This window comes from Corythoichthys intestinalis, chromosome 21, assembly GCF_030265065.1.
Source record: "Corythoichthys intestinalis isolate RoL2023-P3 chromosome 21, ASM3026506v1, whole genome shotgun sequence".
NCBI lineage: Eukaryota > Metazoa > Chordata > Actinopteri > Syngnathiformes > Syngnathidae > Corythoichthys > Corythoichthys intestinalis.
Genome location: NC_080415.1, coordinates 18,759,388 through 18,779,192, shown reverse-complemented (window position 1 = coordinate 18,779,192; position 19,805 = coordinate 18,759,388). Strand labels below are relative to the sequence as shown.

Below are 19,805 nucleotides of genomic sequence, written 5' to 3'. Positions count from 1 at the left end.
CAGCCGTAATCGAGGCATCATTTAAACAGTTTGTTATTAAAGAAAAGAACGATGTAAAACCGACTTAATTTCAGCGAGTTGAGAGTGTAGAGTGCAGAAAATCACTCACTTTAGCTTCACTGATGCAGAGTCCACGAAGAACTCCCCCAAACTTAAGATGGTCGCCAGTTACTTACGCCTCCTGCTCGGCCTTTATACATCTAGCCTTATATATGTGATATCCACCAATAGGGCACTTTGACGTCGCCATATTGTTCCGTGGTCTTGGCTTGAAGGAGAGAGGGGAAATGAAGGGGATTCGGGGACTCTCTCACTTATCAGTAAGTCCACTTGTGTAATAAACTTGCGGAGTTAAATTGAGACGTTTTCTCACTTTCTCGCGCTATGTTTCACGCTGTTATTATGGCAAATAAACCATGGAGTTCACTTCACGATGCGGTTTGGGCAAGCTGCGGGCAAGGGGCTGTCAGCCTGTTACCTGAATCTGGGAAGGATGATTCTCAATCGACGGATGTTGATCCACATTTAAAAAAACCAAAACCAAACAAAAACACTCTCAAGCCAGGCTAAAGGAGTAAGGAAATTATCACACAACCGCAAGAGATAGTAAAAATAGCTCCTACTTTGTCCCTCTTAAATGTTGGAGTAATACACTTCCAATTTCATTGGACCGAAATCATTCTGCTATATGTGTTTCAAAAACGTCTTGTGAGGCATATAACTCCCTAATTCCTAAAACATGCATCCAGAATCTGCAGAGATACAGGATGCTCCAATCACAGATGAGCAAAGTAGAAAAAAAGATGGAGAGGAGTGTCCAGTGTGTAAAAATAATAATGTGATTTATTTGGAAAATATTCAAACTGTTGTAGTTAGTCGTATTCTCCCACCCTCCCATCTCCTGTTTTTTTCCAGACAAGGCTTTATGCGGCGCAGGCTGCCCGTAAGGTGGAGACCACCAGGGCTGCCGATTTTAAGTTTCAGCCGCAAGATGTGCAGGTCAGTGGTTGTTGATGTTCTTTTTCTCCTCCACAGAGGCGCTTCTATGCTACTGCCAGAGCAGGCCCCTCTCTTGTTGAGCCTCTGGCTGGTCTCAAGCTATCTCCTGGGGCTCCACATTCTATCCAGGATGTCCATGTATGTTGTGGAATGAAGAGGAAATCTGTACCAAGACAGCATAATTATCTCTGAATACTTAAAATGTCACCTTGTTTAGCAATAATAATATTCTGGATTGTTTCTTTTCACACACTTTCATTTCACATTACAAGAATAATCTAAGATCTCCATTGTTGCCCTCTTTCAGGTTACCAGACTTCCAAGTGGACTAGTGGTCGCCTCCCTGGAAAACTACTCACCAGTTTCCAAGATTGGTGTGTTTGTTAAGGCCGGCTGTCGTTATGAGACGCTTGACAACCAGGGTGTTACCCATGTTCTACGATTGGCGGCCAACCTGGTAAGATGCATCACTGCTGCTACCAGGCTAGAGTTTAAAGTTCTGTATAGATGCCAAAAGAGAGCCATTGAGTTAACCCAATGTTGTCAAATTTCAAAAAGTGGTAGGTGAGTTTTGCTGAATCAATTTTTCAGACTACCAAAGGTGCTTCAGCTTTCAAGATTTGCCGTGGTATCGAAGCAGTTGGAGGAAAATTGAGGTCGGTTACCACTAAATAGCAATATAAATGAGCAAAAATATTTTACATTTTCTTTACTTCATGCTTCATTTATGCCTCTGTAGTGCATCTTCATCCAGAGAGAACATGATCTACACTGTTGACTGCTTGCGAGATGATGTGTGAGTAACGTAAACTTTGTGTACATGGTTACATCATTATATGCCAGAACTTCATTCCGTGATCCTTGTTCAATAGCGACACAGTGATGGAGTTTCTGATCAATGTGACGACTGCGCCGGAGTTTCGACCATGGGAGGTGTCTGATCTGACACCCAGGGTGAAGGTTGACAAGGCCCAAGCAGGAGAGAACGTTCATATAGGTGAGTGGTAGAGGTGTGCGAAATTTAAGTTTCTTAGATTATTCGCGATTTCGGCCGTGGAAGATTGAGAACGATTCACAAACATCCAAATTCCAATTATTGAAATATGCCAAGTGAAGCGGAACTAAAACACAGCGCGATCTTCAGGACGCAATGAGGAATTTACCGAGAGTAAACACGAGCGGCGCAGGGTACTGAGAGAGGCGGCTGCAGCCAGACTCTTGGAACATCATGCTCAACTCATGCTGCTAGCTAAAATAAACAACAATACCTGACTGCGGCCGACAGTCGCTAAAAACTACACCCACATAATTGTACTGTAGATATAACATACATAGAACTAGATGCGAAATGACGGACTCACAGGCGTTAGTAAACAGCCGCCATATTAAAGCAGTAGACTTCTCTGGAAGGCTGTTGTAGCGAACCTTCGGAGCGAACCTAATTAACTTTTTATCTAAACTACTCCTAAATCGGTTGAATCTATCTTTAAATGAAGCGAAAAGTTAAAGTTTTTGACATTAAGGCTTAATCTTCGAGTTAGCAGGGGTTTAGTTAGTTGATGGAGTTGATTTCAACAAATTTGCAAGTTATATGTTAGTTTTAGGGCTCCGGAGTGGCTAAGCTAGCGCGAGCCAATGGCACCATTATAGCATGCCAATAAAAAACAACATATGCACACGTGAAAATCATTAATGTCCCATACAATCAATCGTGTTGGCTATGTTTTCAGGATAAAGTCATTAAAACTTACGGTTGCGCGTTGCAGTATGAACGGCAACATTTGTAACCCAGAAGCTCTGCAGAGGAGCAGGTCGGAGTGATATCACATCGTGTTTTTTTCACCACTGATTTTTTATGTCGTAGCCAGGAGCAAGTGACCAGTTTATATTTTTCCTCGTTCTTCATTGGGAATTTGTGGAAACTTTCCTTTGCCTGTTTCTTCTGTATGTTTCCACAGCCTCTAAATGCACATTTCGCCACGTTGCTGGCCGTCAGTTACCTCAGCAGACTGATGCTGCATTCGAAGAAGGTGGGAAGTAAGAGTTTCCAACTTCTGATCTGGAAAAATATCATTAGTACGCCTCCACTATTTGATCGCTAATGAGAAGTCAGGTTTGCTGGAGGTCAAAATGTGTTTGAAGGCTAAAATAAAAAAACATCTTGTGGGGATCAGCCATCTTTGCTGTTTACATTCGCTTGGAATGCTTTAAGGTGGCACTGGTACCCCCTGAGCGGGATATGTCTGACTTCCCACCTTCCTGGAATGCAGCATGAGAACGAGTGATCGAAGCACTGCTCTTTATTGGGGTCGTATTACGCATCTAAATAAATAGTCCTGCAAAATGAAATGAATTACGGCGGTTTTGTGTGACAATGTTTTGGCCGCATGGGTGTTATGAAACGATGATATGTATTTTGAATTTATTTGACTATGTTGGATCTGTTCGTAGATCTGTATCGTTTTTTTATTGGCATGCTATAATGGTGCCATTGACTCGCGCTAGCTTAGCCACTTCGGAGCCCTGAATCTAACGAATAACGAACTAATTTGTTGAAATCAACTTCACCAAGTAACTTAACCCCCGCTAACTCGAAGATTAAGACTAATGTCAAAAATCTTGAACTTCGGCATTAAATGATGAAAGTTTTAAAACTTTCACATATTGAAAATAGACAGAAGGGAAATTATGGAATAACGGGAGCTATTTTAACAACTTTAACTGTTGATTGACAACATTAAATCAATTGAATGTAGTTTAAAGCTGCTGATACAGGATGGGGACTTGAGTACAGTGGTACCTCTACATACGAAGTTAATTCGTTCTAGGACCTTGTTTGTAAGTCGAAATGTTCGTATGTCAAGCAGGATTTTCCCATAAGAATACATTATAATACCATTAATTCGTTCCCCAGCCCAAAAACCTACACTAAATCCTTAATAAATACTGCTGGTACAATTACAGATGGCAATTACACATAGCAAAACACATTAATTATAAATAAAAATCAGAATGATAATATAATAATAATAAAAATTATAATTCCTGTAATAATGTAACGAATCAGGTTCTAATGTGGCCGACGTTTTTTTCTGTACCTGAACGCACCGTGTGACTGACGTGACACAGAGAGGAGCGGTGCGGTTGAGTTTACTTTCACTTTTAATGTTTTCTTGTGTGCACAGTCAAATGCGGCGGACAGAAGGTGTTTTTTGTTGGATAATTCTGAAATAAATGATAAAAACCTGACGAAGCTGGCGATTTCTATGGTGATGTAACCACAATAATAATTGTCAACTTAACTTATAAAGACAGGCGAACGGTGGTCAGAGGAGGACCGTGGAGATGTATTGTTGAGCCAGTTCACAGATGCGCACTCCACGCTCATGTTTCTCTATAATTTGCATCTTCATTTAGAAGGTAAGCGTAAACTTTTTTCCTTATTTCACCACCTGTACCAACCTTTTTGAAACCTGTGTTGATTTCTCTTACAAGAAAGTCAGCCGTGCATCCGTCTGCAGTGCTGTCATGTCGTATTTCGAGCATGTCGTTGGATGTAGAAACAAATGGCGAGTCAAATTTTACGTCAGATGTCGAAAAGATCGTGTGACAAAGCGATCGTATGTCGAGGTACTACTGTATTTTATTTACGGTTTTGAACTGTTGATACTGAAATAGTAGTTTATTTAAAGCCTGAGAGAATTTTTGTACAATTGTTTGTAACTGAAACATTAAAAACAGCTAATAGTCGAGGGGGCGGGTACATCAATAATCGATTTATAATCGAATAGTAGCCTTTGAATTGTAATCGAATCGTTAGGGTCCCCCAAGATTCTCACGTCCAGTGAGTGGGTCTCAGACGCACACACAAACACACCCAATAATGAAAAATTAAACTTCCTGTCCATCTTTTTGTTGCAGCTGTGGTCGAAAGTCTCCATGAAGCTGCTTACAAGAACGCGCTCAGCAACTCCTTGTACTGTCCTGACTACATGGTGGGCAACGTCCAGTCGGAACATGTGAGTATTAAAGGTCTATTATTCCCCTCTAAATTGGGTGATTTTAAAATTCAGATCATACATTAAAAAAAAAAAAAAAAAAAAAAAAAAAAAAAAGGGTCAATATCAGTAATCAGCCATGACATAATTAATCGACCGCAGACAAATTGCAAATTGACTAATTTGGCAGATTTTTAAGTGCTCAAAAATTCATGTAAACACAGTATTTTTCGGACTATAAGTCGCAGTTTTTTTTCATTGTTTGGCAGAGGGTGCGTCTTATACTCTGGAGCGATTTATGTGTGATTATTTACGTTCAAGTCGGGCCGACTTCTCGCTCGCTAACTTTTTAAAATAAATATATATTCATATATTTATACTAAAACAATGTATGGATGTTAAATAAAATAAATAATTTGGGTAAAACAGAGAAGGCGCTGTGCATGCCTGCGCACGTGAACGCAGTGGCTCTCTTTTCAGTCTTACCCTCCTGACACCCTCCGCGAGCATTCTGGTATTTCCTTTTCGATATGGAGCAGCTATAGGAGTCAAAAACCAACTACAGACAGGGGAATTGAAAAGCAAACAACTGCGGTAGTTGTTGGAAAGGATTCAAATTGATTGTTGAAGGTGCTATACGGAAACCTATGTCGGCTTTGCTGAATGTAAACAAATGTGGCGCTTTGGTCTCAGACGAGAAATATATTTAACAACCTTTTCCAGCATTATTTTGTTGTGTAAATGCATTTATAATGATCATAAAAATATGTAGACCATTTAAACATTGAGAAAACTTGCATTTTTTTCTGCCAACTCGAGATTAAAATAAATGTCAAATCCACTATACGCCTGTTAGAACAGACACACAAATATAAAAGATATAAATGTTTATTGAATATCCATCTTACAGTCTTGTTTAACTGGGAGAATTCGTTACAAAAGACAGTCTTTAATTTGTTATCATTATGCATATATGCACCTCATCGTCACAAACGCGATCACACAAAACGCAACCACGCATTGGATCCCCGCATTTCCTCCGCCTCCTGAGTCCTCACAAATAACACATAAAATTTCAGGTTTTTTTGGGGTCGTGCCTACAAATAAAACATAAAATTTCGAGGGCTTTTGGGCTTGGGCAAGCAAATCAAGTTAATTGATCGGGCTCGGGCCGCGTCGGGCTTTAATACCCGCGGTCCGGTCATGTCGGGCTGGATTTTTTAGGCCCGATCTAACTTCTAGCGTCATGTAATGTTAGCATACCGTACACCTATTCTGCCGGTTGTTCTCTATTGTATTTTAAATTCTTTCAAGATGACATGTCTGTTCTTGGTGCTGGATTCTATCAAATTTCCCCCCAAAAAATGCGACTTATAGTGACTTATAGTCCGAAAAATGCGGTAGTTTTCAAGCTGTTTATTGAGTGGAGTTAACTGTAAAGCGAAACACACTTAAGGAAGAAAATTACACATACTGTGCACTAAAATACAAAATACATTTCGTTTTTAAACGCCCGTTAGCTCCGTAAACACTGCGACACGTGCAAAAGTTTCACACGTGTGGCAGTCCGCATACGTGTGACATCATGGACGCATTCCCTTCACACAGCGAGTTGCCAATGTTTTTGCAATATGAATGGCTGTACAAAAAAAAAAAAAAATCCAAATTGGGCATCTTGCCATGCTGTGTGAACGTTGCCAAATTGGTCATTGTTGCTGTTTTCTTTTGTTTTCAGCTGCACCAATTTGTTCAGAATCATTTTACCAGTGCAAGAATGGCTCTTGTTGGACTAGGTAAGAATGTTGTTGTTTTAGTCACATATCATTCTTTTCTAGATAGAAATGAATGCGGGGGGAAAAAAACCTCAATGCTTTTGTATTTGCAGGTGTGGATCATGCTGTTCTGAAGCAAGTAGGAGAGCAGTTCTTTAACATCTGCGGTGGCGCCGGAACATCAAATGTCCAAGCCCGGTACCGTGGCGGTAAGTGAATGCAGAACTTTTTAATCTTGTTTAAAGTTGTCCGATTATGACTTTCTAACCGATATCCCGATATTGACCAACTCCAAAAATCCGATGCACAGCCACATGGTAGGATGTATGTGAGGAGAATGGACATGTGCCAATTACCGGTTTCAAGGTACACCGTGGTAGGAAAACGTTAAAAAAACTTCCGTCATGCAGTCCCTAAGGAATTAGCTATTTTTTATGTCCCAAAAATGCATGGAATAATCCCTCGCTTGCAGCTGTAATGCTCAACCCTCCCCCACCGGTTGTTGCTCAGTGTCAGTGAGTCAGCTGTGCTACACGCTGGCTGGAGGAGGTGAAACTCCTGAACTTTTTCCCCCATCAAAGAAAACGAAATCTTTGGTATGGGGATACTTAGGCTACAGAAAAGTTAGACGGCCGTGGCTTAGATGAGGTGGGCCAACCGACATGTAAGACTGGTTTGCGGAGGGTTGCTGCCGAGGAGGCAATGCCTCCAATATGATTGCGCATTTATACAAAAGTAAAGATTATGTAAACACTGTCATGAGCGTTTCCCACCAGCTACAAGAGTTAACTCCAGCGTGTTTAGTGTGTCTAGCGGTGGTAAAAAGTGGTGTTTTTTTTCCTCTCTGGCAACTGTCTGTGTTGAGAAAGAGAGTGTGTGTATAATGTAAACATGATACGAGTCATACACACGTGCTTTTTACGGGGGAAAAAAATCTTTTTTTTTGTTTTTTTGTTTTGTTCTGATGGTAATACCATTGAGCTGTGCCTGTGGGTGTAAGCTCACTTAAAGGACTAAATATTATACTATTTACCAGGGGTCGAACCTTTTTGGCTGAGAGAGCCATGAACACCACATATTTTTAAATGTAATTCTGTGAGAGCCATACATTATGTTTAAAACTAAAACAACAAGTAATGTGTGCATTTTATGTATTTCAACACTTTTAAGTCTCTGAATTATTTTTAATAACATTGTTATGCTGTGGCTAATCAATGTTAAGTATTTCTTACCATTAATACGACTTCTGGTGGTGCATGGTTTTGCTGATGGCTTTGTAGTCGGGTTGATATTTGATGGGGTTAAGCATCATGCAGCTGTTGGGGAACTGAGGATGCGCTTCATGTTCACGAAGCGCCATGAATCCTGTTTTTCCCTACCACGCACGGAGCACCATCAGTGTACACCGAAACAAGTTTATCCATCGGTAGATTTTTTCTTTAGCGAACTCAGTGAAGGACTTCTCCCCTCTTGTTGTCCCTTTCATAGTCAAAACCTTGCAATCACGCTGAACTGGGATAAATTGCTTACGTCTGTCACTGTTGACTCATCCAAAGCGGGGAAAAAAAGTGCCGCATTCATGTCCTTCAAGTGCGTTGCCTCAATTTGTTTTGACATCATGATGGTACGAACGTGAACAGTTCTTGCCGACAGAGGCATGTCTTTTATCTATTTATTTATCTTGTCTTTATCCGAAAAGTCGTCAAACTCTCCACAAAGGCAAATTCCTCTGTCCATTCCTGCTGAAAAGTACAATACTCCTCGTCTTATTATTTTCTTTTAGCCATCTTCTCAAAAGGGTTTCTAAAATTAGCTTACAACGTGGAAAACGAAACTAAAACCGAGGTAAGTTTACTACACGCACACGCGTACATCGGCCGCTATTTTCGAAAGCAAACCCCACTTGAACAGTGTCTCTGCCTCATTTGCGTTGCCTATGCGATTGATAGATAGATAAATAGATAAACACAATGACATGTATCACATCATTTTCAAAGTATCGGAATCGGCAAAAAAATATCGGCCATGCCTTTTTTTAATATATATATATATATTTTTTAATTAAATCGTTTTCTAATTGTATTTAACGTTACAGACATAATATGTTACACTTATCCAGAGTCTTTAGTTTAGGCTTAAGGTAGGGTTATCAAATTTATCCCAATAACGGCGGTAATTAATTTTTTAAAAAATGTATCACGTTAAAGTAGTTAAGGCAATTAATGCATGCACTGCACAACCCACTCACGCATTGTCGCGCTCCATCTGTAATGGCGCCGTTTTGCCTATATAGAGAGCTAAAAGGTAGCGTAAAATGAGTAGAGTGAATTTTGGCAGCCTTTGGAGCCTTATTTTAATTGGCTAAAGCCTTACAATCCCTCTCCCTTCAATTATAAATATCATGGGAAGCAATGTGGGGAAGCAAGGTAGCAACTGATCTTTTTCTTAACACCTTATGTTATTTACCAACGCAGAGAAGATATATCAATTGGTAGCACTACGCACAGTCATGGTTCCACTTCCCATCATGCATTTGGGCATGGCCTTCAGTATCATTTACTGAAAGCTCAACAAATACACCAGATGGCAATATTTAGGCTACGTTCATACTACAGGTCTTAATGCACGAATCCGATTTTTTGTCATATCCGTTTTTTTGGCGTGCCCGTTCAGACTGCCTTTATGCATTGAGACAGTTCAAGTATTACGCATGCGCACTAATTCGCAGCCCGACACGCGCTAAGCAAGAAGACCCGCATGCGCAGAAGCATCAAAACAAATGACAGACGTCATCCGTCATTCCAGGGATATCATATTTTGCTTTTCAAAAGGTGGATACAAATAACAGACATAAATAATCCCCGTTTAGGCTTATATTCAAAGTTTATATGGATCGATAGCATGCGCGCACTGTCCGTGCACGTCACACACACATACGGGCAGTTTGTCCCGACTCTCGGCCGTGGAGGCAATGTTGAAATATTGCTCACTTGGAACAGAGAGAAAACTGAGCATTCTCAGGCTTATCCTCAACCCATTTTTATTTTTTATGACTGTTGTCAAGCTCAGCCCTTCCTCAAAAGCCGTGTTCACTGCAAGCTAGGCGCTAATAACGCACAGGTGCATCGCTACGGTAACGACTCTCTCGCTATTTGATGACGTAATTGCTGCATTAAATCCGATTTGCGGGACTGGACAGTACAGACCGCCGCGACAGTCTGGAAAAATGTGGCCCAGATCGGATTTAGACCACATACGAAAGTGACCCAGATCGGATTTGAAATGGTCCCGTTCTGTGCGACTTGTCACGTTCAGACCGTCAAGTTAATGCCTCACTCGAGTCGGAAAAACACGAAAAAATCGGATTCGTGCATTAAGACCTGTAGTATGAACGTAGCCTTAGTCACAATATACAAAGTCACAAGTCTTTCTATCCGTGGATCCATCTCACATAGAGAATATTAATAATGTAAATGCCATCTTGAGGATTTATTGTCATAATAAACAAATACAGTACTTATGTACTGTATGTTGAATGTATATATTCGTCTGAGTTTTATTCATTTTTTTCTTAATGCATTACCAAAATGTATATGATCGGGAAAAATTATCGGGAATGATTGGAATGATCGGTAGATACTCAAACTAAAACGATCGGGATCGGATCGGGAGCAAAAAAACATGATCAGAACAACCCTAACATGTATGTTTGCCACTTTCCCACTAAAATTACTGTGAACCGGCTTTCTAGTCGCCGGTTGTAGTATATGTAGTATATGGTCCCATGATCTCCCTGGATATTACCGTATTTTTCGGACTATAAGTTGCAGTTTTTTTTTTGTTTTTTTTTTCCAAAGTTTGGCTGGGGGTGCGACTTATACTCAGGAGCGACTTATGTGTGAAATTATTAACACATTATGATGTCATTTCACATGTTATTTTGGTGTTTTGGAGTAACACTGATGGTTTGGTAAACTTGTTAGCATGTTTTTTATGCTATAGTTATCTGAATCTGTATCTCTTAATAGCTATGGACACGTTCGCGTTCTGCCTTTGGCAATGTGTGTTCAAATGTATTATTGACTTTTTTATATTGAAATGCATGCTTTTAGTTTGTGGCGCTTTCACGCCCACGTGGGGGCGCACTCGCACTTGTTTACGCGAAGAAGAGCGCTCAGACGCCAGAAGAAGGCGGACAGCTACGCAGCGTCTCTGTGAGAGAGAGACACGGCTGTGAACTTACGTTCATTGTTTATGCTTGTAAAATATCTCTACAGAGGCAACGCCTGTGTGTATCATCTTTTCTGTTGTTGTTGTGTGTTCTCCACCCGCGATCGGACACTTAAAGCCAGTTGTATGGTTTTAACGATGTGCTAATGCTAGCGAACGCATGCTAACCGTTTGTGTCATTACTGTAATAGCACCTAATTATCATTTATGTACATTGACGCGAACCTGTTTGGTATCGAGCACGAAATTGATTCAGCAAATTATACGGATGTCCAGCATCGTCATTTGGGAGTTTAGCTCTCTGTATTGCCAGGAGCGAGCTGTAGCATCCTTGTGAGCACAGTATATTCACATTTCGTTGTTCATGCACTGTACTGAAGATGTCCTGATCGATCGGCATCCTGATCGATCGGGTCCGATCACGTCATTTTCAAAGTATCGGAATCGGCAAAAAAATATCGGACATGCCTTTTTTTAATATATATATCTTTTTTTAATTAATTGTTTTCTAATTGTATTTAACGTTACAGACAAAATGTCTTACACTCATCCAGAGTCTTTAGTTTTGGCTTAAAGTAGGGCTATCAAATTTATCGCGTTAATAGCAGTAATAAATTTTTTTTTTAATTAATCACGTTAAAATATTTAACGCAAGCGCTGCACGACCCACTCACGCATTGTCGCGTTCAATCTATAATGGTGCCGTTTTATCTATATATAGAGCTAAAAGGCAGCGTAATATGAGTAGAGTGAATTTTGGCAGTCTTTGGAGCCTTTTTTCAGTTGGCTAAAGCCTTAAAATCCTTCTCTCACCAATTAGAAATATCGTGGGAAGCAATGTTGGGAAGAAAGGTAATAGTTGATCTTTTCGTCAACACCCTATGTTATTTCCCAACGCAGTGAAGATATATCAATTGGTGCCACTACGCACAGTCATGGTTGCACTTCCCATCATGCATTTGGGCAGAACAGTTAAATGGCTACACTAGACGGCAATATTTAGTCACAATATACAAAGTCACATTTATCCTTTAAGAATTACAACTCTTTCTATCCGTGGATCCCTCTCACAGAAAGAATGTTAATAATGTAAATGCCATCTTGAGGATTTATTGTCACAATAAACAAATACAGTACTAATGTACTGTATGTTGAATGTATATATTCGTCCGAGTTTTATTAATTTTTTCAGTGCATTGCCAAAATGTATATGATCGGGAAAAATTATTGGGAATGATTGGAATTGAATCGGGAGCAAAAAAAAAGCAATCGGATCGAGACATATCGGGATCGGCAGATACTCAAACTAAAACGATCGGATCGGGAGCAAAAAAACATGATCGGAACAACCCTACACTGTACACTTATTCAGCATGTTGTTCTCTATTGTATTTTTATATTAAATTGCCTTTCAAGATGACATATCTGTTCTATGTGTTGGATTTTATCAAGTAAATTTCCCCCAAAAATGCGACTTATACTCCAGCGCGAATTATATAGGTTTTTTTTTCTCTTCGTTGGGCATTTTATGGCTGTTGCGACTTTTACTCAGGTGCGACTTGTAGTCCGAAAAATACGGTATCCGATATCATTTTAAAATGCTTTTATCTTGTTGATTTCCCTAAAATTTCTGTTCGCTCTCCAGGTGAGGTCCGCCTGCCAAGCACCAGCAGTTTGGTCCACTCTGCAGTTGTGAGCGAGACGGCAGCATCAGGTACTGGTGAGGCTGTGGCCTTCAGCGTTCTGCAGCACCTGCTTGGAGCTGGTCCACGCATCAAGAGGGGCTCCAGTGCTACTAGCAAACTGGTGCAAGGTGTTGCCAAGGCAACTGCTGATCCTTTTGATGTAAGGATTTACCTTATTCACACATACTGGTCAGTTATAACCTCAGCTATGTTTTTTTCTTCACAAAAATCCATTAACATTTTCAGATAAGTGCTTTCAACGCTAGCTACTCTGACTCCGGGCTTTTTGGAATCTACAGCATTTCTCAAGCAGGATCGACCGACACTGTGAGAATTATCCTTGTTGCAATCTGCGCTATCCAATGTGAGAACTCATGAAAGACTTTTGCATATCTCACAGGTCATCAAGGCCGCTCTCGCCGAGCTGAATGCCGTCGCTAATGGCGGAGTTACAGCGGCCGACCTCACATGGGCCAAGTAAGAAACCTTTAGATGGAAAACACACTCAGCTGATGTTTTAAACTCTTATTGAGTTGTTCTTGTTTTCTTTGCGAAGGGCATCATTGAAATCTCACTTGCTGATGTCTTTGGAGACTTCGGAAAGTCTGCTGGAAGCCATGGGCACTCAGGCGCTAGCTAGCGGCGCCTATCAACCTCCTGAAGAATTTGCCAAAAAAATTGATAATGTCTCCTTAACAGATGTGGCCAATGTAAGACTTTTTTGTTTTATTCACTTTTTGGTCAGTTTTGGCATTGACAGCAATAGACATCTAATCCAGTTTGGCCGGGAGGGATGGGACTGATTTTTTCCTCCATGCTTAAGATACTTTTTAATGTTCCTCATTTTTGCATTTTTTCCAGGCTGCCAAGAAATTTGTGTCAGGCAAGAAGACTATGGCGTCCAGCGGAAACCTCATCAAAACGCCCTTCGTTGATGAGCTTTAAATTCCACATACGCTTTCTCCTTAACTTGTCAACTCTTTAAGGCAAACCTGTATTTCCTCCGCCATTGTAACAAAGAGACACCATTGGTCGAAGACATGTTATGTCTTTTTAGATGTAAGGTTTGTTTTCTGGTTATCGCAACATCATTTGCCCACGTTCACTATAATGTATAGCTCATGTAAAATAATTAATAAATTCTATCTGCCTGACATAACTGTTTTTTTGTTTTGTTTTTGTTTTTTTTTTCTTGAGGACCACACATTGTCTAAAGCAGTGATCCTCAACCACCGAGCTGTAGAGAAATGATAAATACACTAGTATGAAAAAATATCTGAACCTTTTGGAATTTCTCACATTTCTACATAAAATTACCATCAAATGTTTTCTGATCTTTGTCAAAATCACACAGATGAAAAAACTGCTTTAACTAAAACCATGCAAACGTTTATAGGTTTTCCTATTTTAATGAGGATAATATGCAAACAATGACTGAAAGGGGGGAAAAATAGGTAAGTGAACCATCACATTTAATATTTTGTAGCCCCCCCATTTGGCAGCAATAACTTCAACCAGATGCTTCCTGTAGCTGCAGATCAGTCTGGCACATCGATCAGGACTAATGTTGGCCCATTTTTCTCTTCAAAACTGCTGTAGTTCAGTCAGATCCCTGGGATGTCTGGCATGAATCGCTGTCTTTAGGTCAGGCCAGAGCATCTCAATGGGGTTCAAGTCTGGACTTTGACTTGGCCACTCCAGAATGTGTATTTTGTTCTTCTGAAACCGTTCTGTAGTTGATTTACTTCTGTGTTTTGGATCATTGTCTTGTTACACCATCCATCCACTTTTTAGCTTCAACTGTCTGACAGACGGCCTCAGGTTTTCCTGCAAAACATCAAGATAAACTTTTGAATTCGTTCTTTCATTAATGATTGCAAGTTGTCCAGGCCCCGAGGTAGCAAAACAGCCCCAAATCATGATGCTCCCTCCACCATGCTTCACGGTGGGGATCAGGTGTTAATGTTGGTGAGCTGTTCCATTTTTCCTCCACACATGACGTTGTGTGTTACTCCCAAACAATTCAACTTTGGTTTCATCAATCCACAAAATATTACGCCAAAACTTCTGTGGAGTGTCCAAGTGCCTTTTTGCGAACAATAAACAAGCAACAATGTTTTTTTAGACAGCAGTGGATTCCTCCGTGGAGTCCTCCCATGAACACTGTTCTTGGCCATAGTTTTAGATATAGTTGATGTGTGCACAGAGATACTGGACTGTGCCAGTGATTTTTGTAAGTGTTCAGCAGACATTGAAGGGTTCTTTTTTTACCTCTCTGTGTATTCTGGGCTGAACTCTTGGTGTCATCTTTGGTGGGCGGCCACTCCTTGAGAAAGAAGCAACAGTGCCAAACTCTCTCCATTTGTAGACAACTTCTCTGACTGTCGATTGATGAACATCCAGACTTTTAGAGATGATTTTGTATCCTTTCCCAGCTTTACACAAATCAACAATCCCTGATCACAGGTCTTCAGACAGCTCATTTGGCCAAGCCATGATGGACATCAGACAACGCTTCTCATCAAGACATTTCTTACCAGGTGTGTTCTTTATAGTGGGCAGGGCAGCTTTAAACCACTATCAGTGATTGGACACACACCTGACTTAAAATGTTTGTTAAAAATTGGTTTTAATTGCTCGTTAAGACTCCTTAGGAAGAGGGTGCACTTAAGTATTTGCCCCCCCCCCCCCCTTCTGTCATTGTTTGCATGGTATCGTCATTACAACCTATCATTTTTGGGTGGTTTTAGTTAAAGCAGACACTATTTTTATCTGTGTGATTTTGATAAAGATCAGATCACATTTGATGGGGATTTTATGCAGAAATGTGAGAAATTTCAAAAGGTTGAGATACTTTATCATACCGCTGTAATTTGTTAACGACCACAATCTGACTTGTGCCTCTTGACACATCTATATGCTTGTCTACTCTATTGACTAATCAGAGTAGAGATTTGTGTATGTCACCCTCTAGTGGTTGGCCACCATTAGTGGGGTGTTTGCACACCTATAGCAGCCTAGCGTCAGTCAATGTAAACAATAATGTTAGCTGCTGTTGGCTGTGTGCTGTAGGAGGTGACATCTTTGGACAGCTTTTTTATGGGGAAATGGCCACCTGAGTTTGTCCAGGGTAAAACAAAACAAATTGAAAATAGTTCGGGGGTTTAATGCACCATGAAACTGCTATGGCAGCATATAAACATATTGCTCTATCAAACACAACAGTTCTTTTGGCTTAAAATACAGCAGTTTATTTTAAAAAGGGGTGAAAGAGCAGAAAATGCTTTTTCAGCCTCGTCTGTGTTTTCCGCCATGTACAAAGCAGTATAAACTACCACAAGGAGAGTACACCAAACTCCCATGTGGCACATTAAAGCTGTTTCAACTATAAACGATACTCTGATTTACCATTCTGTATGTCTGAGCATCTTAACAGGGCAGGTGTTTAAAAAAAGTTTTTTTTTTTTTCTATTCAATTTTTTTATTGTTACACAATTTTTGAAGAAAACAGTGGTACCACTACTTAAAAACGTCTCTACATACAAAGCTTTCAGGTTCAGAAAGAAATTTAATAAGAAAGGCCAAATACAGTATGGCTGGTACTCGCAGCTCCCAGAGTTTACAGAACGTAACTTACTTATAGCTGTTCTGCCATTGGCTATTGCCAAACATCCAATTGGCTAAGAGGGACCTCTACTGTATGTGTACGTGTGTATCCCAGCGTCCTCTTCATTCGCCCCTCTTGTTCCGATAGCTTAACATGAGTGTATTAACTTTTATTCTTCATTCTTGTTTTTTTTTACATTATGCACTACTCAGATTTTATCTTTATTGTACAATTATATAGTTGTAACATTTATTTGTTACATGTTTGATGAATTTTTTTGTATTATAAAACACTTATGTCTGAATTAAAAAACAAAACAAAACAAAAAAAAAAACTGTTTAGGGCATTTACATGGAAAACATGTCTCTACTTACAGAGTTTCAAGTTAAGGAACTACTTCCAGAACCAATTAATTTGGTCAGTAGAGGTACCACTGTTCACTATCATCCTCAATCGTTATCCCAGCAGGCAGGGGCGGACTGGGACTAAAAAGCAGCCCTGGACTTTGACTCAGCCCAGCCCACAAGAATCACTATACGAAGGGAAACACAGACCCCCTAGGGGGGTCCGGGGGCATGCCCCCCAACCCCAAGGGGCGATTAAAAAATTTTTTTTTTTAACATTTTATTGTAAAATGCATCAATTTCGTGCACTTTGAGAGAAAATGAAGAAAATGTGTCTAGCCTGTGACTCTCTGACTTGGGGCACTTAAAGTACTGCAAGGCTGAACTGGAGTTGGGTTAATTTTCTGGTCTAGCTCTATGGTCAACCTGAATAAACAAATGAAATAATTTATTTCTTATAATTTAAGTTTTATGTATCCAATGGATTATAATATATCTCTATATATCTCTGTCTATAAAATGATTTCATTGTTTATGCCATAATTCAGTGGTCTCCAAACTATTCCACATAGGGCCGCAGCGCGCGCAGGATTTAATTCCTACATAACAAGACAACACCTATGCACCAATCTGGTGTCTTAAAAGTGTAATCAGTTGATTGCAGTCAGGTGCTGCTTGTTTTAGCAGAAACTTCATTGGTTAAACTGTTGGTACTCGATGGTTGAAACAAAAACCAGGGCCACAGCGGCCCTCGAGGACCGGTTTGGAGACCCCTGCTATAATTGATCTTGCCATACAAATAATAAATTTCAATGAAAATACAATAAACATTTCAAGACAAATCCTGTATACATAACCTTTATTGGAAAGTATTAACCAGAAAACAAAACGATATATAAATGATTAAAAATATATATCATATCAATTTAACTACCTAAACTTTAAAGTGAAACCATTCATTTTATTAATATTTTGTTATATTTCTTCTGAATTAATATTGCTGCTGCGTGTGCATACGTTGTTTTACATCTAAAATATTTTTTCTGAGGAGAATGATAGTAGGACTAGCTAACTTGACACGATTGCAAACGGGTACATGGACTCACTGGCACTAACCCTTTAATTGTCATTTATTTCATTTAAAATGTAGCTACCTGGTGGATAACAATTGCCAGTACACCGAGCAAGTGACCCTCTTCATCCCTTTTTACTTGCCCTGCGCTTGTCTGAGGAACTTCCACCAGCTTGTCATTGCCCCCTTCCTCTTCTTTTCTCTCTCCCTGTACCGGTTGCACGTCACAGAGCGGCTCCCGCTCCCCCTCTCACCATCGCCGGGGGCTGGGCTGCTTTTACCCGACCTGGCCGTTGCAGCCAGACTGCTGCTTGCGAAAATATTTGTCAACTTATGACATTTTAATGCTTCGCTCTCCAGTTTCTTTAATTTTTTTTCTCCCTAAACTTCTCCGCGCCACCCTTCTCTTTTTCTTTTTTGCCACCACCATCCATATTGTGCATTAACGCTCGTCGCTATTTTGCTTGCAGAAGGAACCAATGAAGGCTACTCAGTGCTTCCTTCGTTCTTCTAACAGCCAGGCGCATTGCTGCCACCTGTCGGATTGGATGCGAACTGTAGATAATCAGAGGCTAGGGGGGATAAAAACAGTGATGAATAATGAATGGCGGCCGCCGGCCGTCCAGTGCACCGGCCGTTCTGTGATCCTCCAGAACCCACAGATTACCAGTCCGCCCCTGCCAGCAGGGCCGAAAACGAAAAGTGGTATTTGGTATGTGACCAAATTGATTTTGCTATGCGGCATATATTTTTTGCCATGTGGCATAATTTATTTTGGCGTGTGGCATCTATTTTGCCATGTGGCATTTTTTTGGTATGTTCCAAAAGGGATTTTGGCACGTGGCATTTTTTAATGGTATATGGCAAAATGTATTTTGGCATGTATTTTTTTGCCATGTGGCAAAATGGATTTTGCCATGTGAATTTTTTTTTTGGGCATATTGCATTTTTTTTGTATGTGGCAAAATCAATTTGGCATGTAGCATTTTTTGGTATGTGGCATTTTTTGGTACGTCACAAAAATGGATTTTGGCATGTGGCATTTTTTTGCCATGTGGAATGCCACATACCAAAAAAAAAAAAAAAAAAAAAAAAAAAAATGGACAAAATGGATTTTAGCATGGTGGCATTTTTTTTCCATGTGGCAAAATTGATTTTGGTATGTGACTTTTTTTTCCATGTGGCATTTTGTTTTGGTATGTCGCAAAATGGATTTTGGCATGTGACATTTTTTTTGTCATGTGGCATATTTTGCCATGTGGCAACATTGATTTTAGCATGTGGTATTTTTTTCCATGTGGGATTTTTTTACCATGTGGCATGCCACATACCCAAAATTTTTTTGCCATGTAGCAAAATGGATTATGGCATGTGACATTTTTTTTGCCATGTGATATTTTTTAATGGTATGTGGCAAAATGGATTTTGGCATGTGGTATTTTTTGCCATGTGGCAAAATGGATTTTGGCATGTGAATTTTTTGGGGGCATATTGCATTTTTTTGTATGTGACAAAATGGATTTTGGCATGTAGCAAAATGGATTTTAGCAAGTAGCATTTTTTTGGTATATGGCATTTTTTTGGGTATGTCACAAAATGGATTTTGGCATGTGGCACTTTTTTTTGCCATGTGGAATGCCACATACAAAAAAAAAAAAAAAATTGACATGTAGCAAAATGGATTTTAGCATGTGGCATTTTTTTGCCATGTGGCAAAATGGATTTTGGTATGTGACTTTTTTTTGCCATGTGGCATATTTTGCCATGTGGCAACATTGATTTTTAGCATGTGGAGTTTTTTTCAATGTTGGATTTTTTTGGTATGTGGCAAAATGGATTTTGGCATGTGGCATTTTTTTGCCATGTGGCATGCCACATACCCAAAAACAATTTTTGCCATGTGGCAAAGCGGATTTTAGCATATGGCATTTTTTGGGTATGTGGCATGCTACATGACAAAAAAACGCCACATGGCAAAATCAATTTTGCCACGTACAAAAATACCACTTTTCGTTCAGGGTGTCTCTCCAAATCTAAAGGCACCTGAAGTAGCCAGAGAGCACCTCCTCTCGTATCTCCTCGCGAGATTTGACGATGA

At 40.0% G+C, this 19,805-nt stretch overlaps 1 protein-coding gene across 2 annotated transcripts; it reads left to right on the top strand.

Moving 5' to 3' along the window:
- Window positions 1–189: 189 nt before the first annotated feature.
- Window positions 190–13,843, top strand: LOC130909994 (cytochrome b-c1 complex subunit 2, mitochondrial). Of its 2 annotated transcripts, none has more exons than XM_057826989.1 (14): window positions 190–320; window positions 1,036–1,137; window positions 1,307–1,456; window positions 1,591–1,655; window positions 1,739–1,795; window positions 1,872–1,996; window positions 4,921–5,018; window positions 6,733–6,790; window positions 6,883–6,978; window positions 12,645–12,844; window positions 12,931–13,011; window positions 13,085–13,161; window positions 13,241–13,394; window positions 13,546–13,843. In XM_057826989.1, the coding sequence occupies exons 1-14, from the start codon at window positions 288–290 to the stop codon at window positions 13,627–13,629; spliced, it is 1,380 nt and encodes a 459-aa protein (XP_057682972.1). In that variant the 5' UTR covers window positions 190–287; the 3' UTR covers window positions 13,630–13,843. The 2 variants fall into 2 exon arrangements, with proteins under 2 accessions (XP_057682972.1, XP_057682973.1); XM_057826990.1 differs by lacking the exon at window positions 1,036–1,137 and adding an exon at window positions 916–999 and having other exon boundaries at window positions 218–320.
- The last annotated feature ends 5,962 nt before the right edge of the window (window positions 13,844–19,805 follow it).